At 35.1% G+C, this 20,863-nt stretch overlaps 1 protein-coding gene across 1 annotated transcript in view; it reads left to right on the top strand.

Moving 5' to 3' along the window:
* Window positions 1-20,863, top strand: part of ADAMTS20 (ADAM metallopeptidase with thrombospondin type 1 motif 20) — a 134,050-nt gene that overhangs the window by 74,464 nt on the left and 38,723 nt on the right. The window contains exons 20-28 of the mRNA XM_032493279.1: window positions 1,134-1,344; window positions 1,486-1,650; window positions 2,143-2,307; window positions 3,076-3,195; window positions 3,759-3,866; window positions 4,674-4,838; window positions 4,947-5,237; window positions 6,010-6,171; window positions 7,392-7,568. Coding sequence (XP_032349170.1) covers window positions 1,134-1,344; window positions 1,486-1,650; window positions 2,143-2,307; window positions 3,076-3,195; window positions 3,759-3,866; window positions 4,674-4,838; window positions 4,947-5,237; window positions 6,010-6,171; window positions 7,392-7,568 — 1,564 coding nt within the window. The remainder of the gene's footprint in view (window positions 1-1,133; window positions 1,345-1,485; window positions 1,651-2,142; window positions 2,308-3,075; window positions 3,196-3,758; window positions 3,867-4,673; window positions 4,839-4,946; window positions 5,238-6,009; window positions 6,172-7,391; window positions 7,569-20,863) is intronic.

The raw sequence follows: 20,863 nt of genomic DNA on the forward strand, positions 1-20,863 counted from the left end.
TCAATATTTGGACCATTAAATGTTAAGGACCATGATCCTAGATCACGGCAGGCAAATGTGTTCTTCTAAAATCCTTGTCATTTGGTTTTTATGTGATTGATCTTAGAAAGAAGCTAAGAGCAATAACTCTGTCTAACGAGTGACAGTTAACATCCAGGAGTGTCCAGAACCTCTTTTCACTCAGCAAGGATGAGAATTTTTGTTTATTTAAGATGTTGTTTGAAGACGTATAGTGAAAGCCTCACGATAGGACTGGCAGTACCAGTGACCCTAGAGTGAAGCACCGTGAAATCCTCGAGATGTTACCGGGATGGAAAGGAACTCCATGAACTCTGTGCTCTGTTATGCTGGTGCACTCATGTTTGATAGATTGCTAGACTATAATTGGGATAATTTGTCTAAAACTAGCAGATTTCACTTGTCGAAAAAATGTTTTGCCTGAAAACATGTTCAAAAAAAGATTACGTGAATTAATGAGAAAATGCGACATGCTTTACAAAAACCAAATTTACCAACTTTTGAAGGGTTTGTCTTTATTGATGTAGTCATATTCCCAGACATTCCCTGATCCTCAGTCAAATTACTGTAGAGGTATTGCTCAGGGAGACACTACCTGATTATGAGTCGAACATATTTGGTCATAGTCTTAAATCTGCCACTAAGTAATTGAGGAGCCTTGATCTGAACCAACTGTTTGCAGAGGTTTAGTGGGGAGGCTTGGGTTCCTTGGACATACCTCCAAAGCTGTCTCCAATGCCCAGGTATGGTCCTGGCTCCTCATCTCCAGCTTTAACCAGACCAGCTCCATTTTTGTGTATTTGGAGAGTAAGCCAGATTTTACTTGGAAAAAAAATTTAAAGATTTCTGACAAAAGTCAGGCATCAGTACCATTTAAATGCACAACATCTGCGGGCTTTATTGTCTCATCTATAAAATGAAAGTTTTGGTTCTATGATCCTTAAGAATTTTTCATCTCTAAATCAATGATATATCAAGTTTTTGGTGGCTTGTCCATCAATTGTAACAGAATTTTCAGGACTAAATGATATGCATGAGTTTCTCTGAATCCATTTTTTAAACTGTGTTCATTGCCGCACCTCCTCAGTGTAATTAACATCATTTTTTTTTTATAGGTGGCACATCGTTGGCAAAAGCGAATGTTCATCCCATTGTGGTCAAGGATATAAGTCATTGGACGTCCAATGCATGAAGTATTCCATTCACAAAGGACAGACTGTTCCAGTAGATGACCACTACTGCAGTGACCAGCTTAAACCTCCAACCCGAGAACCCTGCCATGGTGACTGTGTCCTAACCAGGTGGCATTATTCAGAATGGTCCCAGGTACAGATAAAAAGTATCACTTAAGAAAAGTTGCTTTTTTTTTTTTTTACTTCTGTTTAAGTATTTGTCACTCTACAGTATAATTTTGTTAAATTTTTTATTTTGTTTCCATTTGTCACCACTTTTTTTTTTTTTAATCAGTGTTCCAGGAGTTGTGGAGGAGGGGAGAGGTCTCGAGAATCTTACTGTATAAATAACTTTGGCCACCGTCTTGTGGACAGAGAATGCCAGGAACTTCCCCGAGTGACAATGGAGAATTGCAATGAATTTTCCTGTCCCAGTTGGGCCACTAGTGAGTGGAGTGAGGTAACATTAAACACACGAGGCTTAGACTTGTTATAATATTGTGTAGGGAAGCTTTGCAATCTAAGGCTTTATAGAATTCAAAAAATATTTCAATTTATTTTATCATTTGGTAGATAACTTTAGTATCAAGGTAATAAAACATTTAAAAAATGGTTTGTTCTTAAACTAGTTGCAGTATCTGGCTAACAACAACATAACTGGTGTTTAATCTGTAACCATATTCATAGTATCCAGAGTAGCCTGAGATGTATCTTGTTCTAAGGTTAGTTATATACCTTTGTTCCTAGAACAAATAGATGTTGCACTGGCATCTGGGCAACAGAAGTTGGAGGTGGCTGATTTTACCCAGTGAATATCTGGAAGAATGAATGAGAAATGTCCTTAGGAATAGTCTTTCAGCTATATTTGAATGTGTAAATTGATCATTGTACCATTTTGTAAGGCATTTGTGTTGACTAATACTGAAAATAACAATCAGTTGTATTCTTACAGTGTCTTGTTACATGTGGAAAAGGGACAAAGCAGCGACAGGTGTGGTGTCAGCTGAATGAAGATCACTTGAGTGATGGCTTCTGTGATCCAAGTACCAAACCTGAATCTCTGAGACCATGTGAGCTTCACACATGTGCTTCCTGGCAAGTAGGACCGTGGGGCTCTGTGAGTATATGATAAAGGGTTTCTGCTTTAAGCCATCTTGACAGAATAGCACAGAGGTTGTGGTATCATCACTCCTTCAGCGGAAGCATCTAAATTTGGGTGCCTTTTTTGGAAAAAGGCTTGAAATGTTAACCCTTGTCTGTACTGTATTTAGACTAGGCATTGCTGGGAGGGTTTGCCAGACAGGTGGCCAGGAATCTGCTGGAGGAGGTCGGGCAGCTTGTCGCAGTGGCTGGAAAACCTTCTCTCATCTTCTCGTTAACTCTGTTGTATCTCTTCCTTCTTTGAAATTTACTTAGCTTATTAAATGACATGCAGACACCAGGTAGATTTTGAAAAATATTCAGTTTCCCTAAAGTATATTGACTCTGTCTCCAAAATACCAGGCTTCTCTTAGTATTTTCACATGATAACTTTTTAAAAATTAGTTAATGTATTTATTTAAATGGAGGTCCTGAGGATTGAACCTAGGACCTCGTGCAGGGTAAACACACTCTCTACCACTGAGCTGTCCCTCCCCTCATGGGTAACTTTTTAAAGATACAATAATAGTTGTCCATTTTAACATCAGTATTTTATTACTATCCACATAAATTTGAACCACTATGTATGTTGATTAAATTTGCTATTTTGTAAGTCTAGCCTCTGGTGTAAAGGAATAATAGAAAGATCTACTGAAAGTACATTCTTAAGTATGTGCGCATTACAAAAGTGAAGTTTATGTAACTTCTGAATAATGGCATTTGGGATCGGCTTGTGGTCTCTCAGTGCACAGCCACGTGTGGACAGGGCTATCAGATGCGTGCCGTCAAATGTGTCAACGAGCTACTCAGTGCGGTGTTAGATGACCGGCTGTGCCACGGACCTGGTCGCCCCAGCGACAGGCAGGTAAAGGACGCCTCTCCATGGATTGGAAACAAAACTTTTTCATAAGGGAGGGTTATTGATAGGTTAAGATTATTTCCATATGTAGTTTTTCCACTTGCATTTGGATGCCTTAACATGTATGTGCACACCAGAGAGTTTATTGTTCTTGGTTTTTGCCAGCTTTACTGATGAATTTTTTTTACTCTTTATCGACCATCGGATCACTCATTTAACTTACATTTCCATCCTTTGAACTGCAGAAGGGTGCTATGTGTTGCTATAGATTCGTGAGCTTCTAAAGTGTGTCGTGCTGCTTGAAGTAGTATGCTGTGTTTGTCCAGAATGGCTCAGCTTAGTGGTGTTTTTGAAAGACTATTCCTGTTTTCTTTTTCAACCGTCAGATAGAAGGGATCCACACTTTAGCCTTCAGAGTCATGCGGTCCTCTTAGATCGCTTATTTGTGATTTAGTATGCCACTGTTCATAAGTTCTCTATGTGGAAGAGGAAATGAAGTGTAGGAATTAGTATGACTCAGAGTGGTTAATTCATTGATGGTTTATGAGATCCGTTTTTCTTTTGAACAGGTCTGTACAGTTACACCTTGCCCGATCATCCCTAAAATTGGGGCCACTTCATTACCAGCTGTTCCCATGGGGAAGACAGCACAGTGGCGATATGGTTCTTGGACCCCAGTAAGTGAATTCCTTTAAGAGGTACAGGTTTTCTATTATGGAGGCTTTCAGACATCAGCAGAGTGGTTGCTACAGATTTGCCAAATGTATGCGTTCATTCTCAGGTATTTTGATGGTGTGGAAAGAGCATAAGGTTTAGAATTAGGTAGTTTAATGGCTAAATCCTGTTCTGCCTTTTAAGAGCTCTGTGTCTTTGGGCAAGAAATTTAAGTTTTCTAGGTCTATGTTCTAATCCACCAAATGAGGATAATAATATTTATGTCACAGGTTATCATAAGAAGCAGCTGTGATATTAGGCTTTTAATCAGCCTTTATTTAAACTACCACATATTCATGTTGTTTTTCTAAACTGAAGGCTTTAATCTATTTGAAGTGTATACTGGAGTTAGTCTTATGAATGATATATATTTAAGTTTCATGTATTCTCTGACTATTTTAAATATGAAATCAGATCTACTCAGTTACCTAGGTCTTTCAAAATTATCTTAAGTGATATCTTAAGATTCTCATATAAAATGTTTTTTGTTTCTTTAATTTTGGCAAATAACTAATCACTGTTCCAAGAAGTTGAGTGTTTTGTTTTATGATCACAAATATCTGATTTGTGAAATTCATTTTCTAAACACATTGGGATAGTCAAACTGCCCTGTCTTTGACTCAGAAGTGATGCCAGGTGATAGTATTTATAACTTAAGGGTTTTTGTTTTGTTTTGTTTTTTGAGAAACCTGATGGTTAGAAATTTGAACAGCAGCTAAGGGCTGTGGGAGTGTGCTATATAAGACTTCAGTATTATTCCGTTTTTTCAGTGTTCTGTGTCTTGTGGAAGAGGTAGTCAAGCCCGCTATGTAAGCTGTCGTGATGCACACGATGGAATAGCAGATGAATCCTACTGTGCCCATGTGCCCCGACCTGCTGAAACATCAACCTGTTTTAGCCCTTGTGGAGAATGGCAAACGGGCAACTGGTCACCTGTAAGTTTTTTTATGAGAAAAAAAAGAAATGAAAATTTAAATATAATATTTGACATTTAACAGAATGTAGTGTATCACATTATAAATATTGGCTAAATTTGTGATCAGTGTTCAGCTTCCTGTGGCCATGGAAAAACAACTCGGCAAGTTTTATGCGTCAGCTATCATCAGCCAGTTAATGAGAATTACTGTGACCCTGAAGTTCGCCCTTTGATAGAACAAGAATGTCACCTGGCAGCCTGCCCGCCCACGTTCAGCCACTTTCCGAGTTCCTCTGAGCAGCCAAGCCATTTTCCAGGCAGGAATTTTCCATTAACTCACAAACCAGAAGATAATCAAAATCAGGGGGTCCACCCATCACTCAGAGGAAACCAGTGGAGAACAGGACCCTGGGGATCAGTAAGCCCTCTTTATTGAGTTATACTAATTCTGTAATTTTGTTATGTGTCTAGCCTTTTAACAGATATGTCTGTAATGGCATCAGGTGCTTTTAATGCTAAATTTTTCTGAAGATCAATAGTTTAAATTTTAAAAGGATTAAGCAAGATTTTTGATGCAGATTACAAATCCCCAGAGTTCTTATTGAATTATACACTAATGTGGGATTATGATTACAGAGGAATGCACTTGAAAACAATCTGAGTCCATTATAGTAAAAATAAAATCGTTTAAGAGTTGAAAGACTACAAGTATTTATGAAGGAAAATTCAGACCCAGAGATTACACATAGCACTGCAGTAACCTGGTGTAAAATCATGATTACTACAAAAGGTACAATTATGGTTTACATTTTACATGAGATTAATGATGCAAAAGAAAAAAAAAAACAATGTAACAATAATTTAACATTATCTTTTGTTTTTTTACTCCTTCCTGGTGAGACCTTAAAAACCTAATTCCTTTTTACCAAACACTTAGGACAAGGGTGAATTTCCTGCGGCAAGCTTTAAAACGTCACCTTTTCATCAACACATCCTAATGAAACCCCTAGTAAAACTAATGTTTTTTGACAGATTTTTCTCGATTGCACTTAGGATTCCCACGAGGGGGATTGTAACGTGGGGAGTTTGAATTTGAGCCAGAGTCTTGGTCTGTTCTGTTTGTTTCCCGCGGTGTGATGCTGGGACGGGGAACCTGCAGCGCCTGTGTGTCTGTGTTCTGTCCTTGCCAGTGCTCCAGCAGCTGTGCTGGGGGCGTGCAGCGCAGAGTCGTGGTCTGCCAGGACGAAAACGGACAAAGCGCCAGTTACTGCGACGCGGCCTCCAAACCCCCAGAGGCAAAGCACTGTGATTCCGGACCTTGTCCTCGGTGGAGCTATGGAAGCTGGGGAGAAGTAAGTCAGAATATTGCCTACACTTAGGGAGGTTCTCACACCTCTGAAGACCGACAGTTAAGCACTTCCTACTGTTACTGTTACTGAGGTAGTCTTACTTCATTGTGCTATAACAGAAAGATTTTTTGTGTTTGAGTCAGTAAAACTATGTTCTTTTAATTGATACTGTGTCATGGTATAAATCATTCATTCATTATAGGAAATATGTACTCCAGATTGTTAACAGAATCAATATGCTAGCCAGTATGTCTGTGATCTACTAGTATCTCTCTAAAATTAGTACATTACATTTTAATTTCTTAGAAAATCAAATTGATATAAAGCTAGCGAATTAGTCATATACAGGCCATGTTCCTATCCTACTACTAAACCATTCATTTGGTGAATCTTCCAAATGGACAGCTGTCAATTATTAGGTCCTGGTATTATTTTAGGCACTGGGAATATAAAGATAATTTTTTAAACGGTTATAATAAATACTAATTCCACTGATGTATGGATGAGAAAGAAGAAAGACTTACATTGGTTTTGGATGAATAAAACAGACCACCTAATTTAATTAGTCAAATATTTTTGCTTAATGAATTTTCAGTGCACATTTTCCCTCCATAGGGAAATTGGAAGTCATTGTTGACAGATCTCCTTCTGCCCAGGTGCTAATAAAGATCAAGTATATTTTTTAAATGGACTTTTACTACTTTCCAAAATGAAAGTAACTTTCATTTCTGAGTTAAATCTCATGGCAAAAATTTAAATAATATAAAAAATTATGAAAAGATAAGAACTTTTTTAACATTTTGATACATTTCCTGCCAGACTGTTATTTTATGTGGGTGCCAGAAATAGCCTCATATTATACATGCTGCTTTGCCCCCTGCTGTTTTCCTGTAACGTCTACTGAGCATCTTCCTATGTGTATAAATTTAGATCTCCCTTATCAACTTTCGTGGCCACATGGTCATCTTTCGATCGGATACCATACATTATGTACTTAATACCTATTACAGCGCTCATTCTCAAAATTTTGTCTTTTTAAAAAATTATGAAACTAAAACTTTGATTTTTTTTTTTTTTTTTTACCCAGGAAGAAATGTTGAGAATTGTGAAGAAAGGATAAACTTTAAGCTCTAGCAATACTGATTATGTGTTCAACATTGAATAAAGCAATACGGTTATTTTCTTTGACACCACATAGTTTTGATTTTTCTTCTTATTTTTAGTGTACCCAGACATGTGGAGGAGGAATAAAATCAAGATTCGTGATATGTCAATTTCCCAATGGCCAGATGTCACGAGAGCAAAACTGTGAAATCTTGAACAAGCCCCCTAGCGTGGCGCAGTGTCACGTGCACGCTTGCCCTGATGATGTGTCATGGCATCGGGGACCGTGGAAATCGGTACGATAGCGTTCTTATTTTTATCCTTCTGTTCTGTTTTGTTTTACTATGTCCCTTTTACTTTAATTTCCCTCATAAATTGTGGTGCACACATTTTCTGATTTTTTTTTAAAGCAGACCATTAGCCATCCTGGTTTGTGTTATTAAATTTGATAGTTTGGAGTAAGAATCCATTCCATTTTAAGTACTGTAACATATACATATATATAATAATTTTATATGTATTTATATTTTTATAAGTGAATTTTGAACCATAGCACTATTCTTATGGAAGTATTTTTCTCCAGTACATCTTTGGCTTACCCAGAAATTAATCAGAAATGTTTTACTATTTACATTTGTATATAATGTTAACATTGTGCTTGTAACAATGGCAAATTAAGGCTGTGTCTTGTTTGAGTGTATAACTGTATGTGGCTTTTGTCTGTCAATGTCTAGTAACCGATTCAAAAGCAAATAACATTCTTGTTTTTATCATTGTTAAACTTAGTATTTTGTTTGGAAATGTGAAAATATTATATTAAAAAAAGAGAAATTTACTTATACAAAGTAAATTAATTGTTTACAGTTTGTTACATGCATCATGGAAAAGTATGATTTATATAGTAATTTATATGAATATTCATTTCTTCCACTGTGTGGAATTACTGTGTTTGGGATGTTTTAATTTTTTATTTTTTTAGAGCCATAGACAAAATTAATAAATATTCATGAATAGTTTATTTCCTGTAGCATTTTTGAAATACCCAGGCTTTGGAGAATAACTAATATATAAACATGCTGAAACTGGTATTTTAGTCATTTTTGGTATTTTCAATCACAAACAACCAAGGGTACTTCTTCCAGGTGAAAAGCTGATTTGAGGCTATTTATAATTGCATTTATGAAGTTAAACAATTCTTTATTTGGAAAGTAATTGATTATAACTCTGGTTTCATGACCAACCCTGATGTGTGCACTTGCTTTGCTTTGCCCAAGTCAAAGCTTTACAATAAAATGTATACCTGTTTCAACTCATGCTAATTGAAGCAGAGGTCACGTTCTAGTCCAGATTGAAATCCATCTTTATAGTCAGTGTGACTGATAGAAAACACCAGAACATTTTAACTTTATAGGAGACTCTTAAAGTTGAATTGATGCGTTAGAGAACCATCACTATTTGGGAATTAACAAAATACATATTTTGCCATGGAAAGCATTCACATATTTACTTAACAAAATGCTCACTGGCCATCTGCCATATACTAGCCACTGTGCTACAGATAATAAAGACAGATTTCTTGCCCCTATGGCGTTTACAGTCTAGTTGGAGAGGTATAAAATACAGTAGGAACTCACTTTAAGGGTATTTTTTGTTAGTCATCTTAGATTGGAAGTTCACTTTCTCTTTACCATATCTCTGTTACATCTTCTTTCTTTTTACTAGTTTAATTTGCAACACTAGTTTTTAATAAGACTTAATCCATAGATTGCCTTCTTAGAATTTTGCCCCATTTAGGAAAGCAGATGCCTAACTACCAGTAAGAGACTGAATTGTAATGGCATTTGTTTCTGAACACAGAGGTTTTATTTTTCCCTACTTATTCCTGATTTCATTAATTCACAAAGCATTAAACATTGATTTATGTCTCTTGCTTTGTGCTAGGTATTGAAGTACCTAAAATTCAGTGTTTTTGCATCAGATTTTTCTATTTCAGGGTTCAGCAAACTATCAAATCTGGCCTATTGCCTCTTTTTGTAAACATATTTTGTTGGAACCCAGTCATGAATCTTTTTATGTATTATCTATAGCTGCCTTTGCACTGCAAACAAAGCAGAGTTGATAAGTTGCAATAGAGAATGGCCCTCTAAGCCTGAAATATTTACTGTTTGGGCCTTTCTGGGGAAAACTTGTTGACCCCTGTTCTAGTTAATAAATATTATAACTTTTTAAAATTTAACATAAAATGTACTTAAAGTTATCACTTATCAGAATTACAAAAATTCATTTGGAGTCAGTTTTAGACATTTTTGGTCCTTTGTTTAATATTTTAAAATAGTTTAAGGTTTATCAACCTTCCCTACATATCACTCTAGTATTCACACATTTTTTTCCCTATCTTTGTTAAGATATATATTGTCATATAACATTGTGTAAGTTTAAGGTGTACAATGTCACATAATGTTTATCATATTGGAATGTCTCTAATAGTATATTCCAATATATCTGCGTCATGCTATTTTTTTGTATGTAAATGATGTCATGAGTAAAAAACCTGAATGTTCATTAAAGTCCTATGCATAGGTAACTTTTTTAACCTCACAAAAACAAATGGCCAAGAAAACAATAACCACAAATTACAAAATAGTGTAAGACAGAAGTACACAGTTCTTCATTGTTTACTATGTATCTACTCCAAAACGGAGTTCATTGGCTAATTCAGTCTTTGCACTAGTAAAAAACTGTAGTATTTTTTGGTAAATTGAAGATAAAATTTTAAAAAATCAGGACAGCTGTATATATCAGCATTTTTATAAACTTTATTTATTTACTTAGAATGCCTAGATTTCTTATTATATGAAGAATTTTATTCCTTAAAATAGCCTTTTATATTAAAAGGGTTTAGGGGATCTGAAGTTTTGTTGTTAAAACCAGATGTAACATTTTACCTCTTTCAGTGTTGCTATATATTAGCCAAACTTCAGAATACCTCTTATTAACATATCAGGGTTAATATTCTTTCATGGATGACTTTAATTTCAGCAGCTCCTCTCTACTAGGTTAGAAAATTAAGAATATGTGTGTGCGTATACATATATGTATATATACACATATATGAATGACATGAACTCTTAAACACTTTCCATTTTAAAGCAGAATTAAATTATGAATTGCTAAATCATGAAAATGTAACTGGGAAAAAAAGTTGTAAATATACATTTAAATTTTCTCCATGTTGGAAATCTTGTGTTGTAATAATTCAAAAGCATGATTAAAAAAGGAATAAATTAAATCTTAACCTATGTCTGTTAATTTAATGACTGCATTTTTGTGACTGGTCCATGTGAGATGATTGTATTTTAACCCTTGTTTGTTAATAATGTGTTGTGGCCTTCTGCTTTGCATAATTCACGTGTATGTTGTATTTTCACTCCTCGGTCAATACCTAAAATGTTTTAAGTCACTGAACAGTCATGTATTGTAATGAATGCCTCTTTTCTTTTGGTGGGGTTTTTCTTAAATAACAAATTGTTAATTTTTCATATTAAATATTTAATTGTTGAATAGTATATGTTTTTGTAATTTTACTGAGTATGTATGTAAGCTACTGCTATTTTTCTGATAATTCTGTTAGAAACTAACATTGGTGTTTAAAAATAAGGTTTATTATTCAGCTATCAATTTTTAAATACTAGAAATTTTAATTTTTTTCATATATTATAAACAATAAATTAAAAATGTACAGTGTAAGCACAGTTATTTAGTAAGTTAAAAATATATGTGCTCATCCAAGAAAGCCTTTAAAAGGTGAGTAGAAGTTTTATTTTTCTTTTATATAGTAAAGGATGTTACATGTAACATAAATAATTCTAGCAACTGCTCTTTAAATAAATTTAATTTCTCTGTATTTTCTCATAAGTCTCATTAAGTGATTAATTTTCCTAGAATGTTTTTATTCCCTACATAAAATGAATTCCTGTTTGGTAAGAAAATAATGTGTATGCCATTGTGTTATGGGGTTAATGATGATCCAACAAAAGTAAAGAGAATATTTTTTCCATTGAAGATTGCTTTTTCTCCAAACATGAGAAAAAAAATTTTTTAAATGAAATCTTGATACTTTAACTCTCTTGATTCTAGTGCTTTCCCCCAAAGTGTTCCTTTTTAAAATAATACCCTCTTTAGGGTTGTGTTAAAAAAAAAAAAATATATATATATATATTTCTAAATCTCTAATACGATACAATGGAATGTGGCAAATAGAAGCACGTTCAGAAGTGAGCAAGGGTAACTGCACACACCTAGTAAATCTGCAGCCTGCCAATTTCACGGTTTTATGTAACGAAAGGACATTGAGACTCTGAGCTGAGGGGCTGGGCAGCTCCTTAAACTCCAGCTTCCACTCACGGCGGAGTGCACTTGGGAAGAAACTTGTCACTGGCTCCCCTGCTCCTCCGGCCAGCAGCAGCCGGGGCAATGAGGTAATGTGTGGGGAAAGGGTTTCAAGAAACTGTCAGTTCTTTGTAAAATGGAGTGTTCAGTAAAACCATTCGTAGTAATTGGTAATTTTCTTCAAGTTTGGAAAAGGAACACGTAAGTATAGTTATAGGCTGGAATCTCTTTTATTTTAAATTATCATGGAAATCTTTAACCATTAGTAAGTATTGAAATAATGTTTCCATTTATTACATCATCGTATCGTTCTACGGTACACTGCTTGATCTCCCCCAAATTATGAGCATCCCGTAGGCTCTAGGCATGGTAGTCACAGAGGTGAATCAGGCACAGTCCCTGTGTACAAGGAGCTTGCAGTTTAGTGATGAATGTACTGAGCAAACAGATGACCCTGAGCAGACTGGGATTCCTATCTCATTTCAGTAGCAACTATGAGATTTATAACATTGAAGACTCATAATATTGGGGGCTCAATAGACTATAATTATCTAAGAATTAGTAATAAGGATTGTACTTGACAACATAATAATTCTTCCAGCAGATCCTTCTAGAAAGCCTAAACTAGTAGGATGTATTCCACTGTAACCTGGCAAGAGGTGAGTGGCGTCCTAAGCTTGTATGCTAGACCAATAGTTATTGTGCAATCTCAGCATCTTTCTTTTTTGTGTGCATAGATTCCATATATCACCAGAAAAGGAGAATGTGGACTGATGTATAGCTTCCTCTAGATACAATGCCTTGAAAATAATTTTGGAGACACAGATGGACCTGGCAGGTTTGAAATGTATGACCTAAGAAAAAATTTAAGGAGATAGTCTAGTGATGAGATTGTAAAAGAAGAGACTTGTGAGTGTGTTAGGCTGTGTGAAGTTAGAATGTAGAGTTTAAAATAACGCTTGAAAAAAAATCTCAACATGAAATGGTGATATGCCGTATTTTTCTTTATATGTCTATATTAAAAAAAATGGACGGTCATGTTTCCAGGGTAATTCAACTTTCCCAGGCATAGTCTTTCAGAATGTTTAAGAATCTCTGGAAATAGATTTTTAGATGTTTTAGAAGAACAGCCTCAGCATTCTACAATATCTATGTGCTGTATATATGTATATATGAGACTGTATACATAAAATATATAGGCATTGTTAATATTAGTGCATTTACTCTAATTTTTTGTTTTAATTTTATGTCAACTTTCAGTAGATTGAGAATCACATTTTAGTTCCTATATAATCACAACAGAATCAAAACATTAACAAAGAGTCTATTTGACATTCTAGACAATTTCTAATTTTTTAATCATATGCACATTTCTCAGTAAAGTATTTTAATCGTGTACCCTTATATATTATTATATATGCATTGCAAACAAACTAATACATAACTGTGATTTAAAGAACCTGTACAAACATGACTTTAAAAGGATAAGACAAATATTTAATGTTAAGTATACTTTTTATTTTGTAGATAAGAAAACTTTTTGCTCACTGAACTATGATAGTCGTCTCATTTTTAAAAAGTGGTAGAACGTTTCATTAGTTTGAAAATCTTGGTTCAGTACCGTTAGAGTGGTTCAAAAGTCTGGTTTGTTCCAATATGTGATTTCAGTAGCTTCCATAGCTGAAAAAAATTACTTAGCAAACACACATACCTTTATATAGCAAAGTTTATCACTGGATGCTCCTGTTTTAAACTAGTAATTGATTTTAAATCCAATATTCAAAAATTGTATTGAAATCTGACAAATTTCCATTTTCTAATTTGTCATTCAATTCTTGAAAAGTACTAGAAGGAGTTGTATCTTTATATTTTTAACAAGTAGTGTTAAAACACAATGAAACTTTGAAAGATTTGGAAGCAATTAATACATATTAGAAACTTTTGCCTCAAAGTTTTAAAAATATACATTGGAGAGTTTTTATAGTTGGCATATTGTTTATGGTAGCAAAGTCCCATAACGCTAGAAACACTTCCAAACATTCCAGAATGTTCTCTCCTTAGGGTTTTCCCAAAGCGGTTGTTTTCTCCTCCACTCTTAAACGTCTCCTTTATCTTAAAGGAGAGATCAGGAGTCTATTTGTGTAAGTGTCTACTATCACATTTTTGTCACTAGCATAGACGAAAATCAATAAATTTGGAATAAACCTCCTTTTGTAATAGGAAAATTAATAATTCATCTTCATGGGTCCATTTGGTAGTTTGAACACAATCAGCAAAGCTCTGTGGGCTTAGAACTAAAAAACCAGCAGCAGCAGTGTGTCATGGCACCCATGTCATTAGAGCGTTATGACCTGCAATCCGTTCATCTTCCTAAGTGGGCGTGTGTGGACTGTGGTGGGTGCACTGAAATTGAGTGACAGGGATGACCTCCCTGTGGGGATACCTAATGTATTATATGAATTATACATCAAGCTGGCATACAACCCCGTAGAGTAAAGCTCATTTTCTTATTTTAGATAAAAACGATATGAACAGAGACTATTAAAAATGTTTTTGGTGCTCCATTGAGTCACCTTTCCTCTAAGGTATACTTTTAAAGGACAATGACTTAGATACTCATAAGTTCCTACGAGGCTTAAAGGTTCTGTAACATCTCTAAGACCTCATAAATTACACAGTCCAAGATTGGGTTTCATAGTTTCTTTTCATAAACACCATCATCTGCTTCCTGGTTGTACTCCCCTCCCCCCCATATTGGACTTACACTCACCAATGTACCTAAATCTAGTAGGAAATATTAAGGAAGCTACTCTATCAATGTCCTATTGTACTATGACTTTGGTACCCAAACTCTGGTATCATATAGCATACAAATATATCGTATGGTAGTCATATATTTGTGAGAGTTAAAATATTGCAAAGTTTTTGATAGATCACATGACAAATCCTACCAGTTGTAACTAAGCTTCTAAAGTGATCCTCTAAGATGGCTCTGAGCTATTTTCAATCTCCCTGAAATTTTGATGTTTTGCATTGTGACCCAGGGAAACTCAGAGACTTTGGAAGTAACCATGAAGGGACTGGTGGCCACTGAGGCACCTAAAAAATCCCCATCAATCCATTCAAGATGATTAGGAGCCCAGTTGTAACAGGCACTGAGCTAAGAAGGCTAAAGATGAATAAGAATGACATACTGTCCTCAAAGGACTCACAGTCCAGGAAGAACTAAGCACACACACACACAAAAGTAACAAAGCAGAAATGGATGTCATGGAAAGTCAGATAATATGCATCCAGTTGGAGGAACATGAGGTTTTAGATGGATAGATGGGGTTTGATTGGGAAAGGAGGTACCAGCTAGGAGGCCATCCTGAGCAAAACCAGAGGCCAGAAAAAGTAGTTTAATTTCACTAGCATAGGTTGGTTTGTGAGAGACAAGGGGTGGGAATAAAGTTACAAATAGGAGTTGGGCCATATCAGGAGGACCAATAAGCATTATACTTAAGAGAGTCTAAAATGGAAAAATTCTATAAGTTTATAAAAAAGAAACACTGAATTTTTTGGAGTGGTATCAGAGCAGTGTTTTAGGAAGATTCATTGGAAAATTCTCACCATAAAATATAAACACATTGAAAATATGAGAGAGTGGAGATGGGAAGTCCAAGACGGGGCTCTTCTAAAAGATTAGGGTGATGATTTAGGGACCGTTCAGTTATTTGTTAATATTCACAGATTACTCACAACACTCGCTGCGGAGCAGAAGCAGCCAGTGGAGGAGAGAGTCATGAGACTATTTTTGGTCAAAAGAGGAGACAGCATTTGCAAATGGGAGGAAAAGATGTACAAGAGAACATCTTATCAAGTACCTTGTCAAGATAAAGTTAAGAAAAGTCATGATGGATAATTTTGAGATAAGTCAAGTTTGGGCTTGACAAGGGTAAAAAGTTTGGGCAGTGAGTCGAGAATTTGAGAGGCCGAGGATTACAAGCTGCAGATCGAGGGGCCCATTCCATGGTGCTTAACTTGCTTCTGTATTCGTTTCATGTAAGAGACTATAATCTTGACTTCACCAAGAGAAATGTAAGTTTTCATGTCCCAGAAGGGTTTGAAGCGATATTCCTACTCTTAAGCCTGCTGAAACTAAACATTAAGTCTACCCTAGATCTTGTGATTAAGATTTGCGGCATTAGAATACCCAGGTGTGAGTTAAAACTGCTATTATTTAACTGAGTGACCTTCAGGAAGTTCCTTAACATTTCTAAGATTTTGCTTCTTAAAATAAAAAGAGGGCCTATCTAAAGAGGACATTTTTTAGTATTATTTCGAATAATCACTAAAGTGGTTGGCCATAGGGCCCATTAACGACTCTCTATATTTTGCTTTTTATTGTCACTTATCCAATAGTAAGTACTAATTCTCTTTCCTCAAGAGCTAAAAATCCAAATGCAGTAGATCTGTATAATAACACATTGAACAGTCTGACACAAGATCTACTGAAGCAAGAATACTCTCGTAGAAGAAAGAAATCAATTCGGAGTAGAGTTTGTTTTTTACTTTAAATAAACTTCATGGAAATGTGACATTCAGCAACATTTACAATCATAAAGGTACAGTTCAATGAATTTTAGTGAATACCTGGGTAGCCAGCACCTAGACCAAGAACAGCACCCCCAAAATTCCCTCACGTGTTCCCTTGCAATCACTATCCACCCCCAAGGTACCCCTTTTCAACATCAAATATCACAGATAAGTTTGCCTGCCTTTGAACTTTATATAAGTGGAACTTAGAGAATTTGGGAGGGTCACAATAGTACATTTCTGAGATTAAATTCATGTTGCATGTAATTTTAGTTCCTCACTGCATTCTGGTATTATATGAATAAATTCATTATATGAATAAATGAATTTACATGAATAGTCTCCACTTGACAAGCAATTGGAATTGTTTTTAATTTAGGAATTACAAATAATGCTGTTATGAACATCTCTCAACTGTATTTTTTTGTTTTGTTTTGTGGGGGAGGTAATTAGGTTTATTTATTTACTTACTTACTTTAATGGAGGTACTGGGGATTGGACCCAGGACCTCATGCATGCTAAGCATACACTCTACCACTGAGCTATGCCCTCCCACCTCTCACCTATGTTTTTTGATGAGCATGTGTATGCCCATCTGTTGGGAAGGTAGACAGGAGTTGAATCTTAGTTTATGCAAAGGTTCAAGCTTAATAAATAGTGTCAGACAGTTTTCCAAGGGTTGTATGAGAATACCAGTTGCTCCACATACTTGTCAACACTTGATAGTATCAGACTTTTAAGTTTATAATCTTCATGGATTTCTATTAAGTTATTCATTCAGTAGATATTTACACAGCAGTTACTATGTGTTAGTGATAGTTACATAGCACTAGTTGTGGAGGATGAAAATACAAATGTATCAAGAGACAGAAGATATGACATATTACAGCTGCTTAAAAAAAGACTAAAAACAACAACAAAGAATATACTTACAGAGATTATTTCAAAAAAATAATTTTTTTGACACAAATGTTTCTTTAAATGGGATATTTATTAATAGCAGGAATTATGGCTCTAACCTAGTTCCAAAATATAAAGAAATGCATAATTGAAAATACTGTGGCGAATGGTCAGATTTCTGGGGAGGAGAACTTCGGTACAATTATTAAAATAGTCAGAAAAAGGCTTTTGCCCACAGTAGAACCATTTCTATTTCTAGCCTGTAGTTTTTTTCAGGGAATGAACATATTCACAAATTATTATCCATCAGAGATGGATATTATCCATCATAAACAAACCCAAATATAATAATATTCGATAGGTAGAACCATAAAGCATTTTGTGAGATTAATGATTAATTACTCTGTTTGGGATATCATTAAATATAGTGTGGGAATCAAAAGGCGCAAATTATACTGTGTAATTTGGGCTCTGTGAGAATATATTCTTTTTTAGGAGAATGAAAGAATAAAAAGAAATTTTTGCTGCCACACTAGTTTAAAATGGCTCCATGTTCTACAACCAGAGAGAGTTTGCATCCTTCCACGTGAGGGATGTTTTCTTACTGTGTATTCGCGGGCCTGAGGAGCATTTTCACACCTAGGAAAAGGGAAGATACCAGGCATGGCCCCTCCCACATCAATGGACATTTCTTCAGTGTCCAGGCTCAAAAGAACAGGCCCAACAATAGGAGCTCATACGGGCTTCTGTTAAGCATTTCTTTGCTAAAATCGGCAAGACCTTAACTTTAGGAGCCACAAGGTCCTGGGTTCAATCCCCAATACCTCCTCTAAAAATAAACAAATATGTAAACCTAGTTACCACCCCCCTCCCCAAAATTAAATTAGTTTTTAAAAAGGGGTGGAGGAGGATATAGCTCAAGTGGTAGAGCACATGCTTAGCATACACAAGGTCCTGGGTTCAAGCCCTAGTACCTCCCCTAAAAATAGACAAATAAGTAAACCTAATTACTTCCCCCACCAAAAAAAAAAAAAAGTTAATTTAATTTAATTTAAATTTAATAAATTTAAAAAAAAAAAGAGGAGGGAGGATTTAGCTCAGTGGTTAGATTTTTGGCCCATGTGTCTACTTTCCGGTCTGCTTCTTTTCCCCTTATTTCGTTCTGAAATAAGTTGAAGTATGTCTGATGTGTTTTTCAGCATCTGAGTAAATAGAATTTTTTACAGGGGGAACAAGACAGGGTCTTACTGGAATTCCCTCCAGACGATGACCTTCCTTGTCTCACAGTGAATAAGCTCTAAACGTATGAGCATCTGACAGTGCCCCTGTCCCCTTCAAGCATTGACTAGAGAGGTCCAGGTCACAGACTGTATCTTCACGACCTGTTTTATATTTCCTCAGGATTTGGGAAAGGGGGAAAAAGAAAGGCGGACAGAGGTTTTAATATGTCTTTAGAGTACGGTGTCGAGCTCTATTTCAGGGTCATTCATACATTATCACCTTTAATCTTGCAGCTACCCTGAGATGTAGGTGTTATTATTGCCACTTTATGATGAGAAAAACTGAGGCTTAGCGAGTTTGAGCGTCTGGCCCAAGGCTGCTTAGCTGCTGACAGCTGAGACTCAAGGGTAGGTCTCTGATGCCAAACTCCACGCCCTTTTTATTATTCTATCCTTCACTCCTCACTAGTAAAAACTATAAAACCCCACCTTAAATTTTAACATGAAGAATTTATTTTTTTCTTTACCAGATTAAGATAATTTTAAAATTAGCTTCAATTCACAGAAATATGACATTGATTTCTAAAACATTCTTGCCTCACAATGTTTATTGCATATGGTGAATAGACAGAAATAGGTGCAATGGGTATTGTTCCTTTAATTTCTTTCAACTGTGACTTTTATCAAAGCGTTCGCACAACTCACTTTTATTTCTCATCTGAGAGTCCTCTGTGCATATTCCTTTTCAGACCTTTACAACCTGACTTGAAAGCAAACTTCTTGGCTTTACTTCTGTTAACTCCCACAGCTAGCACGAAAGCATTTGTAGAAACTTGAAATGATAAGTCCTGTTCTTCTGCTGGCACTTGATTTTAAGAATTTTGTAAGTGTTACCATAGTAAGTAATGCCTTGAAAGTCAATATTTTTTCTTAAAAAAGTTATGCTTTGCTTATTTTTCTGATCTCTTTACCTTTTTATGGTCTACCCACACTGAATAGTTTTCTGCTTTGTTCCATCCAGGAAAGCAGATGCTTATGGGTTCTGGATGTAAGCTTGTAGGGGATAAAATAGGAGTGGGTTTCCATCATGGAGTGTGCTGTGCTTTCTAACAAAAGTAACGTCCCAGTTGCTATGATTTGTAGAAAGCCATCAAGAAAAAATAAATTCACAAGAATGGCCCCCAAAGAACTGTTAAAATTAGACAAGACTTATATTATTCACATATTGACAATAACTTTTTTTTTTCCTGTCACCAGATAAATGTAAAAATTTGGGTGACTCAGTGAGTCAATAAAAACTCTGCACAGGAACTCTTTAGATGAATTCCACTTGCTAAACAGATTTTATAGAGGGGTCTGAAGTGTTCACTACTCCTTTGTAGTACACACAATCTGTAGAAAATCAAAAGAATAGATTACAAGCTTTAAACTAATGGCAGTTTTTCCTGAGTAATTTTTTTTGCTGCAGATAGCGCTTACATTTTGAATTACATTTACTGTTGCTTCTAGCAAAATAAAGCTGAGTTCAGTAACTCACATTTGTAGGTTTGTAATAATTGTTTATCAAATCTTATTACTGAAGAAAACTAATCCAATAACTGAGTATTTTAGTAATTTACTGGAGTGATTTTTCATTCTGATTTCCTGATAGTTGCATGTAGAAAACTATTTTAGTGAAAATTTCTGTATAAAGTACTAGCATGAGTTATTGCAATTTTGATTCAGGTTTTCCATTTGAAAATGAAAATAATCACAAAACTTTTCCATAGTCATAATTTAGAAAATATTAACAATTATAAAATAGCTTTAAGTATTACTTGCTATTGAATTATCCAAATGAATTATACTTAACATAACCATGTTGCATCTATTGGCTTAGACCTGTAAATCCATTATGTATGTGTACATAAATATATACATATATACTCAAAAATAAAACTTTATAACATGAAATAGAAATTAAAATGTTATAATTTTTACAATGATATGAATGTAGTGAAAGTTTACTGGATATGTTTGTTTTTAAACATACATTTCTTTGTCCTTTAAGTTGGGACCCAAACATTTTTGCGAATAAGCCTGGTTTTTAAAGAATGTTTAATATCTGAAGTTGCAAATTTTCAATATAATCAGTTGCAATGCAGCAGAACAAAATATTTCAGTAGTAAATATCTTTAAAACAAAATGCTGCCTTGGATTATTAAAGCTACATAGTCAAGGACTGTCTGTAACAGGTTAAAAAGGCAATTTTCAAACTCCATTAAATTTTAAAACTCTAAGTATAATCTTTCAGGAAATACTATGAATGGGGTCCCTGTTGGTAGATTTCGTATCTTGCTTCTTGCCACACATGTGCATTGAATTAAAGGAACAGTAGCAGTTCTATTTTACAGAACTGACACTCTCCTCTTAATACGCATGTTTTGTCAGTTTTTTGGTTTCTGTTTAAGCAGAGGGATACCCTACTCTGCTAAACTTTGGCTCTTTTACTCTAACTACTTTAA

This window comes from Camelus ferus, chromosome 12 (genome assembly GCF_009834535.1).
Source record: "Camelus ferus isolate YT-003-E chromosome 12, BCGSAC_Cfer_1.0, whole genome shotgun sequence".
Taxonomy (NCBI): Eukaryota; Metazoa; Chordata; class Mammalia; order Artiodactyla; family Camelidae; genus Camelus; species Camelus ferus.